Consider the following 22,053-nt stretch of genomic DNA (forward strand, 5'->3'; position numbering starts at 1 on the left):
ACGTGTGGTAAAATTTTAAGCATATCAAACATATTTATGCCTGTCAAGTCACACTCAGCTTCGAATTTTTCTAGAAATGTGCTGCTGGTATATCATCATTGGTCATTGATCTTATCTCACTAAATTTAAAATGGGTTTTTAACTTCCTTAATTCTCTAGGATTTACGTAAGTATGAATATCCGTCTGTACATGAACATCAGAATCGTATAGCGGTCGTCTTTACCGGAGTAGTATCCTTATGTATATCTAGATTCTTCACAAAACCGGGTTTCAATCACATTGCGTTCAGTGTCTGCTACGTTCACACCAAGATTGATTGCCATCTACTGCTTCAAATTTCTCTTTCAGGGTTTGGACTTCTTCCTTGAGTTTCTGAATTTGATTTGTGTGATTATCTACCTGAGTTTCCACTGCTTTAATTGAACTTTTTACAACTTCAAAACTGTGAAGGATTTGTTCCATTTTATTGTCAGTTTGTTCCAGCTTATTATTTAACTGTAGCGCCATCTATTCCATTCTGGCATCCGTTTATCCTGTATTATTATTATTATTATTATTATTATTATTATTATTATTATTTAACATTGGTTTCAGTCTTGTATCAGTTTGATTCAACTCAGCATTCAACTGCTGTCCAAGTTGTTGTATAAGAGCAATCATACTCAGTGATGTCTCAGTTCTGAAGTATTAACCTCCTCGACTCAAGTGTTGCTATCTTTTTCAGTTTGAGGATTCATTTTGGATTTTCTGTACATTTTCTTTTTGTTTCTTAGTAAAATATATTCCGCGGTGGCTACCAAATATGAGATAATTTTACTTAAACTTCAAATTAATCTCAAAACTCCTAGGTGCGAAACATCAAAAATTATGTAACCCATGTATACAATTAAATATAAGGTCCACCGTTCGATAAAACTAGCTTTAGTAATCACCAAAACTTATTTTGATAATTTCTGCAAGAAATTAAATTACTTTGTTCCTTTAAAACTTACCCTTAAAGTATTTCCTTAATATTTATCATTTCTTCGTTGTATATCACAAATACACATCTATCTATGATGGTGGCCTTCCTTATTATATCTTAAAATTATAAATGTACAAGTAGCATAAATGTGCAGGTCTGACCACTAAAAAAAATGGTATCGTACGTACCGGACCATTGTTCTTAACCACATATACACATTATCGTTGCAATACTGTCCGGGGTTGATCTCAAAGGCTAGATTTCCCTATCTGAACTTTCATCCAGCAGTGCTTGGCGGTGCGTTCGTTCACTGCATCCTCTCCAAATGTTTGACATATTCGACAACTTGATTCGTCTTCTGACAAGCCCACCTTAACGTCATACAGCAAACAATAGCACACAAACTGCTTAGATTTTTCCATTGTCTGCAACGTGCCTATATTGGCGCTGATCAATAGTTACACTGACCTACATCGCTTTTCCGGCGCGTAAGTTACTTTATTTCTTCTCTCTGAGCGCTTCATCAAATGGAACGTCAGTAACGGCAAAAACTTTTTTGGTTGGCTTGTATATTTGAAGATTGGAGCTTTCCGTTTGTCATATTGTTTCTGTTCTTCGAAATGGATTTTAGGAAAAAGTTTCAAATTTTGTGCCTTTTCAACTTCCAACAATCAGAAATAATAATAATTCACCCAAATATCTGAGAACAGAAAGTTCGAGAATAACTATAAAAAAGTATGTTATATTTATCCCTTATAAGTATTAAAGCCCGTGTTAGCAACCTTCCTCTGGCATTTGAAAATCGTAGAATACTATTTCAAAATTATAATATAGGTTGGAAAAGAAGTAATACCGAAGCGAATATGGAAAACAAATTGATTACTCATCAGCGAAAATCGTGTAAACATTATCACCGAATATTAAAACATAGAAAGTATAGTACAAACTCTTTTTCTAAACATGTCATAGGGAAAAAGATGACAGATAAAAATTAAATAAATAGAGAAGTGCTATGAAACGTCCAAATGGGTGCCGTCATGTGGAAGAAGTCAAAACGAATGAGGTGGGTTATCATGTATTAGTTTTTCTCTGTTCAGCATTCTTACCAAGCAAGCATATTTTTCCCCGCCTAAAACCTCTTACGGGCAGGGATTTATCCAGAATTTTGAACTTAGGGGGTGTTCAAAAATTCTATGGGTGGGTGCAATCAATATATATATATATATATATATATATATATATATATATATATATATATATACAGAATGTTTCAGATAAAACGTCCAGTGCTTATAAATCCGAAACGGCTGAGAATAAAAAGATGAAACAAAAACTGAGATAGGAAAATGTCATAGGGCGCATCACATGGTGTTGTTGTGGTGACTCCCAGGGCCCTCCTTCAAGGGAGCCCAGGGGCCAAATTCAAATTTTCAAATAGGAAGACGCATTGAATCATACCTCATTCAATAGTACTTTAAAAACGAAACAACTTTTGTAGGAAACAATTTTCGATTTGGGCCACCGTTTTTAAATGGCCGCAAAAAGTGGGTCCTATATTAGGTAAAACGTCCAGGGCTTATAAATCCGAAATGGCTAAAAATAAAAAGATGAAACAAAAACTGAGATAGGAAAATGTCATAGGACGCATCACATGGTGTTGTCGTGGTGACCCACAGGGCCCTCCTTCAAGGGGGCCCAGGGGCCAACTTCAAATTTTCAAACGGGAACATGTATTGAATCATACCTCATTCAATAGTCCTTGAAATACTAAACAACTTTTGTATGAAACAATTTTCGATTTGGGGCACCGTTTTCAAAATGGCCGCAAAAAGTCCTGTATCAGTTTGAAGTTGGCACCTGGGCCCCCTTCAAGGAGTTTCCTGAGGGTCACCACAACACCACCACTTGATATGCTTTATCATCGTTTCTATCTCAGTTTTTGTTTCATCTCTCTATTCTCAGCCGTTTCTGATTTAGGCCTATAAGCACTGGACGTTTTATCTGATACAGGACCCACTTTCTGCGGCCATTTTGAAAACGGTGGCCCAAATCGAAAATTGTTTCCTACAAAAGTTGTTTCGTTTTTCAAGTACTATTGAATGAGGTATGATTCAATACGTGTTCCCATTTGAAAATTTGGAGTTGGCCCCTGGGCCCCCTTAAAAGAGGGCCCTGGGGGTCTCCACAACAACACCATGTGATGTGCCCTATGACATTTTCCTATCTCAGTTTTTGTTTTATCTTTTTATTCTCAGCCATTTCGGATTTATAAGCACTGGACGTTTTATCTGATATAGGACCCACTTTTTGCGGCCATTTAAAAACGGTGGCCCAAATCGACTATTGTTTCCTACAAAAATTGTTTCGTTTTTCAAGTACTATTGAATGAGGTATGATTCAATACATGTTCCTATTTGAAAATTTGAAGCTGGCCCCTTTGCCCCCTTGAAGGAGGGCCCTGGGGGTCACCACAACAACACCATGTGATGCGCCCTATGACATTTTTCTATCTCAGTTTTTGTTTCATCTTTTTATTCTCAGCCGTTTCGGATTTATAAGCACTGGACGTTTTATCTGAAACACCCTGTATATATATATATATATATATATATATATATATATATATATATATATATATATATATATATATATATATATATATATATATATATATATATATATATTAAAATTGCATTGGATTTCCTTCCTCAGCCAAAGCTAATTGGCGTCGACTTTCTCATGCTTGATGTGACGTCGGGAGGAAATCGTTGGCAATTGATTGATCAAACGTTGTTGTGATGATCACAGCCGTGTAAAGGCCGTTTCCATTCAATCTTGCGTTGCGTGCTTTGCTTGAAAATTTATCTTGTCGAAAGTAAGTTGTTTTATTCTATTAACACTTAAAAGCAAGAATTCAAAATCTTTTAAAAATCAAAATAGCAAGATTTTTAATGGTGTCTTCCCGTTCTGCCTAAAGGCCCTCTAGCACTTTGTAGAAAATATTTTAAATGATGTTTTAATGGAATTCCCATTCTGCCTAATCTTTCGAGACGAGGAATTTTGTCCAAGGAGGGATTTCTTCAAGAGAATTTTTCTTTAGTAACTGTAACAGATTCTGTAAGAAGAATAACCATTTCGTTAAGTTTTATTATAAATTTTAGATGCTATTCTACTTGTTCTTCTCGGAAAAATGACTAGATACAGTTCTGTTATTAATAGTGTTATTCGCATCTATTTCAGTAAAAGTGAATGTGATTAAAGAAAAGAAGAAAAAAAACTACCTGCAGAGAAATGGAAAATTGAGTGACTCAGTTGCAAGAAAGCCGCTTGACATTGTAGCTGAAACCAAGATAAAACAAACTTACTTTGGTGTAGTATCAAGTCATTTCACAACATAATTTTATTCAGTTTTCCAGTAGTTCACCTTCAACATGCTAAGGCTCGCAGTCAGGGGTGGCTTTAGGATTTTAATTTTGGGTAGGTCCTCTCCCTCGCGTGTGGATGCATATGCACATTTGATTGGTTAATGACAATAGGAAATTACTTTTACAGTAGTGGTTGATGCTGTTTATTAAATAATTATTTACCATTAATATAAAAAGTGGAAAATATATTTACTCTTTATTGTATTTTTTAGTGTGTATATATTTTTCAGAATTTTTGGGTAGGCCCGTGCCTACCCGACCTACCTGTTAAAACCGCCATTGCTTGCAGTACGTAAAACCACTACTGCCACAGTTCACATCCTCAAGACATGTTTGGCCATATATTAAGCAAACAATCCAAAGGATGCGTAAGGCCCTTATTCCCGATTATCTGTCATTTTAATTTGATTGAAACTACAAAAAGATACAAGTATGTCAATATTGATATTTTGTATTGCTGCTATTTACATTGACAATATAAATATGAAAATATAAATATATATAATACTATTGCATATAGTATAGATCTATGTATCAGCTGATAAGGTGATGCCTAAAATGGAGTTGTGATGTAGAACACTAACATTCTTTCTTAAGAGTCGCATTATGTATCCTCTTGCATTGTTTACTTAATATATGGCCAAACATATCTTGAGGATGTGAACTGTGCCACCTTTTACCTCTGCGACTCTTAGCATGTTAGAGATGAACTACTGAAAAGGTGAATAAAATCTTAATTTGAAATAATTTGATATACCGAATTAAGTTTCAGTTGCAATGTCAAACGGCTTTCTTGCAACTGAGTGAATCAATTTCCCATTTGCCCGCAGATATTTTAAAAAATCACATTCATTTTTACCAAAGTAGATATGAATAACACTGCTGATAAAGTAGTAATTTTTCCGAGAAGAACAAGAAGAATGACATCTAAAATTTGATGAAACTTGAAGAAATAGTTATTCTTCTTACAGCCTCTTTTAGAATTACCAAACAGATTATTACGAATGTAGGCCAAAATTCAAGAGGGCAATTTCCCAAGGAAAATTAAGAAAATGAACTAAATTCAAGCGACAGAATCATAGGCGCAGATTGATAAAATAATGATTGTTTTCTTCAACTATTATGCATCTAAAATGTTATCTGAAATTCTTCACTTTACGAAAATAACATTTTTTTTTTTAATGCTGAAAACCTAATAAGAGACGTAAGACTGTTATAGTAAGTATATATTTCACATTTTGATCTTTGTTAAAAAAAAATCTTAATCAGTATTTCAGAATTAAAATAAATATTTATACATTACTCAAAATAAAAGACTGCTGTATGCTACCACAGAAAAACGACTCTCTTAAAATCAAATAGCATCACAGTTACTTTTCGTAATTAAAATGAATTGTCTAACTGTAAGATGCTATACGTATTCCAAATGTATTAAAGGTATAATAAGTAGAAATACCCAGAACTTTTCATATGGGTATGTGTGAAAGTAATTAAAGCTGATCTGCCCTTTTATTATAACATTTTTACGCATTTTACGAGTTTTCAGCATTTTAAAAGAAAGACAAAGTTATTTCAGTTGAAAAATACAGATAACATTTTAGAATATATGACAATTGAAGGGAAAAAATATTCAAATAGGATGTGTACTGGTACATCCAATATATACTTCTGTGATTATGTCCTCGTCAGAATTTTCCTTGCATTTTGATCGCTTGGATTTAGTTTCCGCGTTCGTTACTACAGCCATTTTATACATAAGTTCCGATCTGCATACAAATACGCTAAGAGTCAAGCTTTTCGGTGCTGTATTTCCCTAAAAATTTCCTCCTCGCATAGAATTCCCTGTCTCCAAAGATTGGGCAGAATGGAAATTCCTGTTCTGCCTAAAGATAAGATCATTGAAAATATTTTCTACAAAGTCCTGGAGGGCTTTAGTCAGAACGAGAATGAATTGCACCCCCCTAGTTGGGGGCGTAAGGAATTTATTTCCAGGGAGGTGTCCGAAAATTTTAGGGGGTGTAGATAAATCACTGCTTACGGGTACATAATGTTCATTGTATTTATTCAGGGTAGGAAAGGTTTTCATCTTTTCTGACATTGACAAGTAATTTCATCAAATCTATCTATATTGTTAGGTATCATGGTTTGATTTGAACTATGACTGCCTATTTTGTGTTTGGAATGTTCTGTGATGATTGTAAATGAATTTTATTAAGATTGAACAGAATCATCATAACCACGTGAAACGATAAAAATACAATATTTGATTAAGTTTAAAGAAGAATTTATCTTATTATTATTCTTGTATTATTAGTATTGTTATTTTCCCATTTATTCTTCACAGGTTGAACTGAAACATTATGAACAACGCTTGCTGAAGTTACGTCATCTTCAGGCAGAAGCACTTTTGAGTGATGACCAACGTACTGGAAAACTCAGTGGTGAAAAGATATTGGGAAGCGGGGATTTGGACGAAAAAATAAAGAAGACTGCTCGAAAAGTTGAAAAAATTCATGTTGATCTTGAAAGTAGAATTATGCAAAGGCATGTTGAACTATGAAAACAGTGTTGTTACCTAGAATAGATAGAAGTGTGATTTGTTGTATGTATGTGTCATTTATAATTTGTTACAATGGTGGTCAGTGTAAAAATATCTTTTTAATTTTGTATTATATTTAAAATAACGTTATTGAAATACAGATATTGTATACGTATATGGCTTGTTGATTGCTGTGCACGCAAGGAGTAACATTGAAAATGAAGGAATATAATGTATTAACGTATGGAAAACGTAGGAACTCAAACAAAAGTAGTTTACTACGTATCGCAGAAAAATAGAAATGGTGAAAAATTTAATTGATAAAAGTGATTAATTGTACCGAAATAATCAAAACAATATATCATTCAGTAAATTAAGTAAAAGTTAAGTGCCTAGATAGAATGTCGTTAATTTTTGTTAGGTTGTACAATACAAAATCCCACCGTTTACAAACCCTTTAAATGTAAAGAACGAAACTTTGTTCAAATGTAGAAAGTATTTTTAGCGTCTCCATTTTCTCAATCAAAAGAATGCACAAATGGGGTCGCTCCTGTACAATTTTCTTAATAACTGGACAAAGTCTGTAAGGTGTATGAGGTTCTTCAGGAAGATGGGCTCGGTGTGCATTATAGAAGAGTCAGGTAGAACCATATAGCAGAGTAGAAACGCTAGCTGCGTACTTGAAAACAAAAGGTTATTCTCGAGACGAGATATGCCTTATCTGGGCATTGGATGCCAATTTATCAACCGAAGCTTAGTCCAATTAATTCCTCACCAACATGAATTATCGCCGATTAACACATCGCCCATCAAGTGCTCAATCCCAGAAAGACACTTCCTTTAGTGAACGAACGAGCGCTGAAACGAGTCCTAACAGCTTTATCTGCCTAGTCTGTGATCACCTTCCTCATAGGAAACATGGGTTTCATTAATGTTGAAAGTACCTTTTATTCTTCGGTTATGGATATCGTATATAGTATTAGTGTACTACAAGGTGTCAGAGAAGTCCCCTTACCCTTGGGTTTGCCTATAACAGACGGTAATGTTAGTGTAATTTTCGTTTATATATTTAATATACAGCTTTAGTTGAGTATTTACGTAAGCGAACTATATATCCTGTGGATCTTTATTGCTCTATCATGCTCTACACCGGATGTGTGGGTTCAGTTGCCCTATGCGATTTAGTTGGTGACTTCGCAATTGACCGAGCGACGACGGGAACTATTTTTCTTACGCGTCTTTTTACGTTCACGGCCTCTATTGATTTGATTTTGAGTTCAGTGTCCCTTTTGAGCAGCGCGGTTGTATGAGATGTGGGCCTAGAGCTTAACGTAGCTTCGGGAATTGAACCCGGGTCTCCCACATCAAAGGGGCGTATGCTATTTGCTTAGCGACGAAGGAGCTTATGGCCTGTCTTTGACACATCCTGAAGCAAATATGGGGTTACTTCTCTCAATGAAGCAGGGTTACTTTACGAGATTGAGTCCCTGCCAAAATGATCTCTAAACACAATCATCCTGTTTGCCCATTGTGTGGTCGTTTGTACACCCACACACTTGCCACTAACCTTACCTCAACTGTGTAACTGCAACTACTCAGATCAGCCATGGCTTCACAATTTAAAGCTTCCACGTGATCTTGAACGCACGAGTACCACATAGTGCTGTCTGTGACCATGGAAGAAGTGTTACCAATAACACACCTGAAATTACACTAACGTTGTTCTTTGTGATACCAAAACTTAGGGTTATGGAAATTTCTCGAACACTATATTTGGTCTAGGAATTAATTCGTGCGGTTGGTACGCACACATTGAAGCTGTAGTACAAACACAAAATACATAAATACCTTAAATACCATTTTGGAATAAAGCGTCATTGCCCGGAAACATCATCTAGACCATAGGATGGGTCCCCTAAAATGACCACATAATTACGGGCAGTGACGCGATCTGTAAGCATCAGCACAGGACCTATTGAGGACCAAAATATTGCTGCCCACAACACCACAGAGTCATCAACATATTTCACGGTTGGGCATAGACAGTGCGGATCATAGGCTTCTTTGTCGTCCTCCATACGTAAACACAGCCTGTGGTTTGAAGTGAGGTGAATGATGACTCATCCAACTATATTAAACGTTTTGGGTCATCAGCATCCATGTTGCATATTCGTTTCATACTAAAGCTTGGCGTCATACTAAAGCGTTTTGGTCCTTTATCAACTGTTTCGCCTGTGCAACCGACGTCATATTTGGTCTAGGAATTAATTCGTGCGGTTGGTACGCACACATTGAAGCTGTAGTACAAACACAAAATACATAAATACCTTAAGAAAAATATTGTCCATCGCTAGCCACCACTTTCGCCCATCTGTCAGGCAATGTACGGATTCCGTGGCGAAAGAAGTCCTCATCCTTGGAAGCGATCCAGTCAGAGACCCATGTTTCGATATCTTCTGAAGAAGTAAACCGCTGTCCAATCAAATCGTTGTTCATGCAATCGAACAAGTAGTAGTCCGAAGGAGCAACGTCTGGTGAATACGGCGGGTGGGGTAAAACTTCCCATCCGACATTTTCTAAATAGGTTTTGACCGGTTTTGCGACATGTGGGCGAGCGTTATCATGTTGAACAATAAGTTTATCATGTCTGTTCTCCCATTCTGGTCGTGTTCGGGCCAGAGCTTGCTTCAAACGCATTAATTGTCGTCGATAACGTTCTCCATTCATAGTTTCACCCGGTTGCAGCAGCTCATAGTACACCACACCTTTCATATCCCACCATATGCACAGCATAACCTTTGCACAGTGAATATCTCGTTTTGGTTGTGATGGACCTGGTTCACCTGGTTTCACCCAGGCCTTTTTTCGTTTAGGGTTCTCGTAATGGATCCACTTCTCATCACCCGTAATAATTCGATGCAGAAACCCCTTTCTGCTCTGTCGTTGAAGCAGCAATTCGCAAATGGTTTTTCGTCTTTCAACGTCTCTGTCTTTCAATTCATGTGGAACCCAATGTGACATCTTTTGAATCATTCCCATGGCTTTCAAGCGTTTGGAGACTGTTGTTTGATCAACGCCTAATGCTGCTGCAAGTTGTTCCTGCGTTTGACACGAATCCTGCTCGAGCAATGCTGTCAATTCTTCGTCTTGAAATTTTTTTGGCTGTCCAGCTCGCTCTTGGTCTGCCAAGCCGAAATCACCACTTCTAAACCGTGCAAACCACTTCTGACACGTTCGCTCAGCTAGAGCATGGTCACCATACACTTCCACCAAAATACGATGACTTTCAGTCGCACTTTTCTGCATGTTAAAGTAATGCAGCAGGACACCCCGCAAAAACACTTTATCAGGCACAAATTGCGCCATGTTCACTTAACTACAAACTGGTGTTGTTGACGCTTTAATCCACTGCCCTATACTACGAACGATACGCGATGACAGGGGTTTGCAATACATGTGTGGATACGCGGAACTGTGGGACGCTCCGTTCGTTGCGCCATCTCTTGTCCACCCGCACGAATTAATTCCTAGACCAAATAGAAGAGGGACCTTTGACTACAAAGGAATCCAAATTTTACCACGTTTCTTGGACTTCTTTTAACAGCGCCTTCTATTAACAAAAAACAAATATCAAAAGAAGTGTGACCGTCAGCATGGCCACAAGGTTACACTTTTGGACAGACAGTGTATTTCTTTTCTAACTTTTATTCATACTGCAAAATCATTATTTTATTCACGGAAAAGAAAAGCTATTTTTCTTGCTTGGTTCTGAATGCTTCCAAGCTGGTGAGAAACTCATTTCTTTCTTTATCTGCAGGTGTTCCTCAGTTTTTATCGCTTCTGACGACAAAACAAAGGACTTGGTGTTTTCCCAACGCAACGCTTATCGTCTTGACATAGTGCTTTGAAACAGCGAATTTTTTTTTTTTTTCCTAAATGAAGTTACCAAGGGTGACATCCAGAAGTCCTAAAGTGCAGAAGTCCTAAAATGCAGAAGTCCTAAAAATATGGGCACTAGACCTAAATTTTAGGACTTCTGCACTTTAGGACTTCTGCACTTTAGGACTTCTGCATTTTAGGACTTCTGCACTTTAGGACTTCTGCCGCGATAATTTTTAGGACTTGTGCCTTTTAGGACTTCTGCCTTTTAGGACTTCTGCCATTTAGGACTTGTGCCTTTATCATTCACTTGCTTTAGTTCTGAAATTCGCCACCACCACACGAAATTGGGACGATGCAGCAACTAGTTGGCAATAATGTTACGAACGTATCTAATTCCAACAGTAACAGCTATATTTGTACTACTAAGATCGTTATTATCACTATCTGTTCTGCACTTATACACGAATTACATAATACAACCTATTTCATTCTAAGAATTAATTACATAATTTGTTAAGAAATTCGTTTCTTTCGAATGGAGATACGAGAATCCCAAGACAAATTCCTAAAACAAAAATAAATAAATAAATAAATAAATAATAAAAAAATGTTTAAAAAGCATATTTTACCAGACTTCTGAAACCATGCAAACATTCAGAATTGCAATATATACTGTGCGGAGCGTATTTTATTAAGAGTAGGACAAAAATCCACCAAAGTTTACTTAATTAGGACAAAAGCTCACTAGACATTTCACGAGTGAACATTAAATACCAACTGTATACATAAAGAACGCAGTAAATTTAAAATTGAGCAAAGAACATTTATTATGCAATACAGTGGGTGACATTAATAAGTCTTGAACGTGTAATGTAATTGTTTAAACCACCAATATAGGATTCTTCGTTTGTTTACTGTAGACTTGAAGTGGTGATATCACCGTTGAACAGCAGATGGCATTAGTAGAGGGGAAAGAGTTCTGAAAGTGGTATTCAGCTTAGACAGCTGTTGTGATTTCGAACAACAAGTTACAATCTGAAGTATTGTGTCGTAAGCGGTTACGACATTCAAAGCCTTCAACAGTTCGTATGGGTCAGTTAGAAGTGATCTTGACGTGTTTTGTGTATTAATCTTTTATTCTATGAAGTCCTGTAATCGCGGCATAATTTGAAAAGCCAGAGACCTTTCTTCCCGTAAAGTGGAAGTTGTCAAAACACTTCTGGTGAAAGGAAGATATACACGACAAATTGCTATTAGAGTTGGGGTAGGGCAAAAATCTGTGAGTAAAATCTCCGTTGCGATGAGCAAGAAGCAAATGTGTCAGCAAAATAGGCTTTGGAACAGTGGGTGAGATCCAAAGCTATTGCTAAGAGGTATCAAAAAACTAAAAAAGATTGGCTCTGGGAAACAGAAACGCAACTTCTAGAGACTTAAACATTAAAATGGCTGAGTATGGTGTAGACATTTAGCCTGAAAATGTTCGAAGGGTTCTTTGTGTTAAGGGAATAAAAGCACTCAGGCCAAGAAAGAAAGCAAACATTACTCCAATCATTACAAAGAAGCGCCTCGAATGGGCACGTGGCAAAGAACATTGGACTGCTGACGATTGGAGAATAGTGATGAATCATATCTAGAAAAAACAAAAAGGAAATTTTGGGTAAAAAAACAATTTTTTACCGTTTTTCCCGAACCTGAAAGAAACGAAAAGATTGGGAAAAATTGAAATATTCGAAAGTTTCACACATTATGCTTTTAAAATGAAAACTACACTATTTTATATTTACTGCTTTACAGTTAAGATCATTGAGTAGTTATGTTTCTTGTATTAGAATAGGGAAATTTAATGGCAATAAATATATTTACACCATTCCTTTAAAGTTAGCACCGTGATAGAATGGAGTTATGGCTACAAAAAATTCTGAAATATAATCGAAGTTAGATTAAATAATATAGACGCATTTAAATTATCTTAAGTAATCTTATAAAGTTACCGTTTCATAGCAGGGAAGTGTTAAAATAACAGGGCCAGAATCATTTTAGTTAATACCAGTATGTTAAAATCAAGTATCTATTTTATGGATACACGTATCTTCCTTGTGCTGTGTAAATTTTTGTAAATTTTGAACTCATTGGAAAAAAATCTTTTGTTCGGAAATATTGGCAAAACCCGGATAATGTAATTTAAAAACTATTTATTCGCCTGATGCTAATCTTATTTGCTGTAACGTGTCTGCAGCATCTATACATACAACGTATTTCGCTAGCAGGAAAAATAGTTAAAGCAACATCTTTTAATTTTACTTTTTAGTTTTCTGATAAAAAAATACCTCTTTATTATTTGTGTAGTTTTCGAAGAACTCAAAAAGAGAAACGATTTTCTTTACATATACACACATACACCGCATAAGTGCGTAAATTTGAGCAGCGACAAATATATTAAAGAATATAACATGTGAAACTTCCGTTCGTTATTCTTAAAGACTAGCAGATTACCCGTTCTTCATACGGGGAGAATAGTTTCATTTTCGGTATAAGGAGCGTCAACACTGTCACCAGTGAACTTAGGGACCCCAAAACTATGAGTTTGACACTAGTATCAGTCATTTTCACTTACTATTACATGTCATCCTCTCCCTTTAGGAGTAATAATGGGGGCTGAATTTGGATTTAAACGGCATCGGAAGTGTCACTGTTCATCTCAGCCACCCAGAAAAGTATGGATTCGACACTGATATCGACAATTTTCGACCATTTTTATATACCCACATCTTCTCCCGCCACAAGTTGCGGTGCTGAATTTGGATTTAAATGTCATCGGAAGTGTCACTGTTCATCTCAGGACCCCAAAAACCATGAATTCAACACTAGTATAGATCATTTTGGATCATATATATATCCGCCTCCAAGTTGCGGGGATGCATTTGGATTTAAAGTACACCGGAAGTGTTACTGTTCATTTCACCGACTCTAAAAACTATGGATTCGACACTAATATCGGTCATTTTCGATCATTTTTATATATCTCTCCGCCTCCAAGTTGCGGAGATGAATTTGGATGTAAACGGCATCGGAAGTGTTACTGTTCATCAAAGCAACCCCAAAAACGATGTATTCGACTATAATATCGGTCACACACACACAGACACACACACACACACACACACACACATATATATATATATATATATATATATATATATATATATATATATATATATATATATATACTATTTCATATATATACCCCCCTCTGTCCCCAGGTCACGGCGCTTAATTTGGGTTTAAACGGCATTAGAAGTGTCACTGCTCATCTCAGCAATCCCAAAAACTATAGATTCAACACTAATATCAGTCATTTTTGATCATTTTTTTTATATATCACCCCCTTCCCCCTCCCTAAAGTTTCGGCGTTGAATTTGGATTTAAACTGCATCGGAAATGTTACTATTTATCTCAGTGGCCCTGAAAACTATGGATTCACACTAATATCGATTATTTTCCAACATTTTAATATACCACCCCCTCCCTCAATTTGCGGGGACAAATTAAAATTTTTTAAACACGCATCGAAAGTGTCACTGTTCACCTCAGCGACCTCGAAAACTATGGATTCACACTAACATCGATTATTTTCCAACATTTTAATATACCACCTGCTCCCTCAATTTGCGGGGACAAATTAAAATTTTTTAAACACGCATCGAAAGTGTCACTGTTCACCTCAGCGACCTCGAAAACTATGGATTCACACTAATATCAATTATTTTGCATCATTTTTATATACCTCCCTCAATTTGCGGGAGTAAATTTGAATTTAAACGGCATCGAAAGTGTAACTGTTCACCTCAGCGACCCCAAAAACTATGGATTCGACACTTATAGCGGCCATTTTCGATCATTTTATACATCTTCCTCTCCTTCCTCCAAGTTGCAGTGCTGAATTAGAATTTAAGCTTCATCGGAGATGTCAGTGTTCATCTCAGCAACCCCGAAAACTATGGGTTCGACACTAAGATCGATAATTTTTAATATATATCCGCACTTCCTTCCTCCAAGTTGCACCTTCAAAGTGAAATGATAAAACCATCTCAGGCCCGAACCTCATCTATGTTGAAAGTTTTTGTCGAGATCAGTCTAGTCTATAATTCTTTCATTTCCAGTCTAGTTAGTTACATTCTAGTATACTTTCATTTATATATATGTTTATAAAAAACTCAGCTATTGCTTCTGCACTATTTCAATGGTTCGTACTTTTAAGACATCCCTTCCTCTACCATGGTTGCGGAATTGATTAAACGTAATGTTCTTGTATTAAATAAAAGTATTTTAAATATATATTTCTCATTAATTTCAATTAAGTTGCTTTTCAGAGATCCTCTAAAATTTCAGTGAGGCAATATGGGCTATAAGCCATTAACTTCTATGGCCACCCTGCTACAAACTACAGACTTAAATATTCGATAAAGCATTTCAGTACTAAGTAGTTGCCACAATACCAATATGAACGTATTTAATTCCAACGGTAACAACTATGTTAGTAACACTAAAATTATTATTAATAACACTAGTTAACAAAGGTTTTGTTACATAAAAGGAAATACCTGTTCTTAAAGGAACTTTTTGCGCTGAATTCGAATATGCACTCGGTTTTTCTCCATCACGTACGATTTTCCCGTAACAGAGGGATTTTCGGGAAAATCCCTCAAAAATTTCCCTTTTCGTTTATTTTACACCCCAAGATCTTGTCCCCTTGCATATACTAACATAGAAATTATACCTAAGTATACTTTGATTCATATTTAACAAACCCCCTAAGTTTCGTAATAATCGCTTTATTCTTTCTAGAGAAATAAATATGTTTGTATGTATACTGTGTGTACTGTTTATTGCACCTTATAGTAATGCTTTCAGATCTCTTAAGTTGAGGTAAAACGTTTTGCTTTATTACCACAAATACATATATAAAATATAATACAATATAATTTACAAGTGTGACAATTTACAATAAACAATAATACAAATGTACCAAAAGGTCATGAAAAGACAATCAAAACTATCACAATATATGAAACTTCCATTGGGTTACAAAAACGTACACTACTTCCTTCTTTTGTAAGAAATGTTGCATTCTCTAACAAGACCCCAACAATAGTCCCCCATCATTGAAGGATCCCATCGTCCCTGGTACCTTTTCTCCATTGCCATTATATCTTGGTGGAATCTTTCCCCCTGTTCGTCGCTGAGAGCACCTAGGTTAGCAGGAAAGAAGCTGAGGTGGGAGTGCAAAAAGTGGATTTTTAAAGATCCTACAACCCAACTCTTTGTATTTCTGTATCATGTCCTGTACGATTTCTGTGTAACTCTCAGCTTTGTTATTGTCCAGAAAGTTGCGCACAACACACTTAAATGCTGTCCAGGCAGCTAGCTCAGCACTGTTTAACTTGCTGTCAAAGCTATCATCAAGCATTAATTTCCTAATTTGGGGACCAATAAACACTCCCGCTGAAATCTTAGCATCACTCAGGTTAGGGAACTTATCTCGCAAATACTTGAAACCTTCACCAGATGTGTCCATGGCTTTGACAAAGTTTTTCATAAGTCCTAACTTGATATGAAGTGGCGGTAGTAATATCTTATTAGAATCTACCAAAGGAGCGTATTTGACGTTGCATTCTCCAGGTACGTAATTCACTCTAGGTTGCCATTCCTTCACTTCATAATGTTTGTCATCAGCTCGGCTATCCCATAAACATAAAAACATTGGTACTTCGTGTAACCGCACTGCAGTCCTAATAAAATACCAACTACCTTGAGATCACAACATATTTGCCAACAATGGTCCTTGTAATTTATAAGATTTAGCAAAGTTGACATGGTGTCATAGGATTCCTTAATCTTCACTGAGTGCGCAAGTGGTATAGAAGGTTTTTTTTATTTCCATTATGTAAAAGGACAGCTTTAAGGCTGACCTTTGACGCGTCGATAAATAACCTCCATTCTTCTGGAACGTAAGGAATTCCTAGCTCCGCCATCAACCCATTTATATCCGTACATACGCACACATTATCTTGCATTGAGAAATAGCTTGAAAATTGAACATGCCTTTTCCTATACACTGATATGTTCGTTTCTGCATCCAATAAGTTCCATTGCTGGAGCCTTGATCCAGCAATACAAGTGTGTTGTTGACTATTGTAAATATTCATTTTTATGTCTGTGTTTGTAGTAATAAAGCAAATCGTTTTTACCCCAACTCAGGAGATCTGAAAGCATTACTATTAGGTGCAATAAACAGTGCACACAGTATACATACAAATATATTTATTTCTCTAGAAAGAACAAAGCGATTTTTACGAAACTTTTAGGGTTTATTAAATATAAATCAAGGTATACTTAGGTATAATTTCTATGTTAACTATATGTAAGGGGACAGGAGCTAGGGGAATAAAATATCTGAAAAAGGGAAATTTTTGAGGGAATTTCCCGAAAATCCCTCTGTTAGGGAAAACTGTACGTGATGGAGAGAAACCGAGTGCATATTCGAATTCAGCGCAAAAAGTTCCTTTAAGATCACGTGATTTTTCTCATGTAACAAACAAAAAGTTTAAATTTGTTAACTAGTGTAATGATAACGAGTAAGAGTTTAGGATATTTCGGTGTAGGACGTTTCGGTGTACGGATGTTTCGGTGTACGGACGCTACGGTGTAAGGACGGTTTGGTGTAAGGACACTTGCTGTAAAGGACGTTTCGGTGTATAGCCTAATATTTGATTGCATTAATCATATACATGTAATGAACAGGCATGAAGTGTCATAGTGTAGCCACTCTGGAATAGTGTAAACTGATTAACATTGTTATTGAGTCTCATTGTTATTGAGACAGGATGATAATACAACACCAATCCATTCGCAACAATAATTTCTATTCAGAGATGTCCATAGGCGAGTTTTATAGAATAATAATCAAATTTACTGCAAAATATTCAGCATTATTTCTAAATTGAAATAAATATATTGTACAAAGTTCCTGACACAGTAATAATATATACAAACTGAATAATACCTCAAAGGAATTTTTGGCGTGAGAGACCCGGGTTCGATTTCCGGTGAGAGCTCATGTGGTTCGGATTCCACGTTAATCAGTATGTGGACGTCTCATATAGCCTCACTCCTGAACGGGACGTTAAACTCAGAATCAACTCATCTCAACTCAAAGGAATTTTGTTGAAAAAAATATAATTACATAGAATCACTCAACTAAGAATCTAAAATTGTACACAATTCCTTTTAAGACTGTAATCACATCGTCAGATTTGTAATTTTCACAAAGGTTGTTCAGTCTCTTCGTAACACCGGCGTATTTTTTCTTTGTTCTGACTTCATATCCGCCAATTAACTTATTTTTTCCATTTGAACAGCACTAACAAGGAGACTTATGGAAGTGTAATTTACTGATTTGAATGAAACTTTGCATACTTGTAGAATATCAAAAAATAATCGTCACTTTTTTTAAAATTTTATTTTTGGCAATGGTGCGGGTTTAAGGGTAGAAACCACTCTTTGAACGTTAGAGGTGGCCTCCAAGCATAAACAGAAAGCAATGATTAAAATAGAAGATTAAATGATACGACCAGCTTACTGTCAAGGAGGTTTTAGGACAGGTGATTCAGAACCTGACGTTGAAATTACAAAATTCAAATTGGCGGATCCAATATGATGATTACAATTACAAAGTCTTCTGGTTTGAAATGTTCTGCATTTAGCCAAGAACAATTATAATTGGCAGGGGCTACTGAGAGAAGGTGCAGACTGATTTGAAACCCCTTTTTGTACTTATTTTAACAGGACGTTTGATTAAATCTATAGCCAAAAAGCTAGAAGCCAATGCCAATGCACTTGTCGCGAATGTGAAGCAACACATATTGGAAAATTAAATATTTATAACTCTGATCAGGGTTGCCACACTCGAGACTAGCGATGATGCCAAACACGGGTCTGAATTATGCTAGATTTTTGATAATAATGCCAGATTTTCAAATTATATTTCCTAACTAATTTTAAAGACACGCCCCTACTTATCTTCATTATTTTAATGAAGTGTATTAACTGTATTCATGTACTAATTTAATATGTCGCTGTTACGAATGATGATAAATGGCACGTTATAGGGGAGGATGGTCGAATTTATATTTTATGAATGGATAACATTTTAAGAAATATATATACAACATGCCTGAAGCATTTCTTTTAGTGTATTACTAGCTGTCCCATGACGCTCGAATCCCTCCCCTCTCAAGAAATAAATTCAAAGAAACAGAAACATCCCAGATAATCACATTCAGATGTCAGTTGGCAGTAATAAAACTATGGGTAAGTAAATATGTTTTGCAGTCACGTTTGCTATTTTTGAACATTTGCGTTTGCTCTGAATTCAACGAAAAATTACAACCGCAGAAATACTGACTGGTTTCATTGCTTCAACTAAAAAAAAAATAATTCTCGACGGTCTTCAACCATCTAAATGTTCGTTCTCTTTCTTTTTAAGAAAGGGGAAAATTAAATTATGCTAGATTTGGCCAGGATGCTAAAGTCAAGATGCTAGATGCTAAATGCTTGTGGATTATGCTAAATCTAGCACCAAGATGCTAGATATGGCTTTACTGACTCTAATCAATAGGTTTAATTTTTAAATGCAGACGGGACATACTCTAGTGTTTACAGGGACACAAACAGTAGAAAGGGTGGTACAGTCAGTAAATTCTATGACTCGTAGCTACATCATACAGCCTTCAATTTCTGCAAATAGTGTTTTGTTATCACCACTTTTAATTGTTTTGTAGGAAAACAATGGAACATTTGGTCTTATAGTCCAACACAACCTCTTTAAATTTGAAGATATCCTTGTAAAAGCATCAAATCCGGAAAAATTAACATCAAGTCTTGTGAGACCATGGTTCCAAGAGATTTTTCTTCAAGCGTCTAATGCAAAGTCCATTTTGTTATTAGTTTCGTGGAGTGGTCACAATTCAACTTTGACCTATTTTAAGAACAAAAGAGTAACTCATAATAGAAACAATTTCTGCAGGAACAACTGGTAGGATTCAGCCTCTTGTTGTGTGTCTTTAGGCCGTTAAAAATTTTCTTGAGACATTTTTCTGACACTGTCCTTCTCTACAACTATAACATGAATTTACATCTCCGTAATAATATAATTAAGATCTCATCACTGATTCATAATCAGTTTTCTTTTCCTAGATTTGCTAATCTTATTGGGTATGCATGATATAATAGCGGTTATTGGAAGAAAAACCATCTGTGTTTGAAAATTTTCTTTCAACGATTGTGCAGCATTTTGCGATTTGTGCACAGTTATTGCCGTAATAAGGTGTGTGTGGTGTACACAATGTTTATGTATCACACACTTTTTTACTATATATCATTACCGTAAAACGTTTTCCCAATCAATTAATAATTATAACATTTGAGGATATAAGAAGTTCTGACATAGAGTGAAGCGAGGGGACTCACTATAAATAAGTAACCCTTGCCAATTACAGAAACATTTAATTTTTATTTTATTTATTAATTTATATATTCTACTTCGTGAATTTATTTCTCCCTAACGAATAATTTTCATTTTGAAGAGTGGACGTTTCGGTGTAAACATTAGAACTTTTACACCGAACCAGCCTCACACCTAAACGTCCTTACACCGAGCAATCCGTACACCGAAACGCCCTGCACCAAAACGTCCTACACCGAAACAGCCGTATCCCAGGAGTAGTTAATTACGAATATGACAATTATTTGCTACAGAAAGACTTCTGTACAAGAAATATATGTGTAAAAATAATTTACTTCAAAACAACACAAGGAAAGCAAAATTTATGACGTACATAACTAAAACACAATATTATGTTACTAATATGAAGTCAATGGTGTGGAAATAGAGAAAAACAGACATTGTGAAAGATCTGGGAATCACATTTGGTAGAAAGTTAAAATTTTGTCAACATAGAAATATATCATGGAAAGAGTAAGAAAGGACAATAGGCTTTATTTATTTATTTATTTATTTATTATTTCAGAACGATAAAATATGTATTTATACAAATAACTTGTAAGAACTAAGGCTCTGTAATATGAAACAGTATATCTAAAACTTAACTAACAGATTGACAGTATTCTTCTTACGGACGCGATGGTAGCGCCACAAGAGATTTTTAGGACTTCTGCACTTTAGGACTTCTGCCTCGGTATGATTTTTAGGACTTCTGCCTTTTAGGACTTCTGCATTTTAGGACTTCTGCACTTTAGGACTTCTGCCATTTAGGACTTGTGCCGCGAAATAATTTTTAGGACTTGTGCATTTTTGGTCTAATGCCGTTTAGGACTTCTGCATTTTAGGACTTCTGCCGCGTCCCCGTTACCAACCTATGGTTTTCGCCACTATGACTGTTTTGTATATATTTTTTCATAACTACATTTATTACGGTTGGAAATCTTTTTAGACATGAAGTTGTTACTGCGTATGAATGAATACTCGTTGAATGTTGCGTTCCCATATATTAACATTTCGTCATCCTTCCTGCCGTGGGAACAGTGCTTATAGCCTGTAGGAGTCGCAGACGAAATGACTAAGCCACACAATTGCCAATGTGCATTCTTTTCCACTGAACTGTTTTATATAGAACCAGAGGGTGAAAAATCCATTAGTCGTGGAAGGAATCTTCTGGTTTAGGCTGCAACACTTGTTTGATTGTCGCCTTCGAGTTTTGTTCCCACAGAACTGAAACATGTGTTGCCAGCGCTCTTCAATATACCACCATTATATTTGTATCGTGTAGGAACATATAAACTTTGACAATTCTCTCATTAATTTTTACAATGTAGTGCCAACCCGAGGTATGGTGATCGGGATGTTCCCAAGTGTTCGTAAAAGCGAGGAGTTAGCGTCGATCACCGAAGCAAGAAGGAACGAAAAGTTTTTTGAGGAGCAATTTACCTACATATTAGTACAGGATGATTATGAAGAGTAATTAAGCGTGTGATACAATCATTATAGTGGTATCAACCGGAAAAGTGAACAAAGTGATGTTCTCGTAACTATCTTCTGGAGTACAGCATTTGTCGAGTCACGAAGCTTCATCAGGAGTTAGTGTTTCCTCTATCCCCCACACTCCTTGTCCCTATTAAGCAGTGAAAGTCTCATATCAGTGCGAATAATAATCATGCAGTGCAA

At 35.9% G+C, this 22,053-nt stretch overlaps 1 protein-coding gene across 2 annotated transcripts in view; it reads left to right on the top strand.

Annotated features, from left to right (window-relative positions):
- Window positions 1–7,104, top strand: part of LOC145686362 (alpha-2-macroglobulin receptor-associated protein) — a 102,242-nt gene extending 95,138 nt beyond the window's left edge. For both annotated transcript variants that reach the window (XM_081759623.1, XM_081759622.1), the window contains one exon: window positions 6,735–7,104. In XM_081759623.1, coding sequence (XP_081615749.1) covers window positions 6,735–6,950 — 216 coding nt within the window. In that variant the 3' untranslated portion in view covers window positions 6,951–7,104. The remainder of the gene's footprint in view (window positions 1–6,734) is intronic.
- The last annotated feature ends 14,949 nt before the right edge of the window (window positions 7,105–22,053 follow it).

This window comes from Thermobia domestica, chromosome 5, assembly GCF_964235325.1.
Source record: "Thermobia domestica chromosome 5, izTheDome1.hap1.1, whole genome shotgun sequence".
Lineage (NCBI taxonomy): Eukaryota > Metazoa > Arthropoda > Insecta > Zygentoma > Lepismatidae > Thermobia > Thermobia domestica.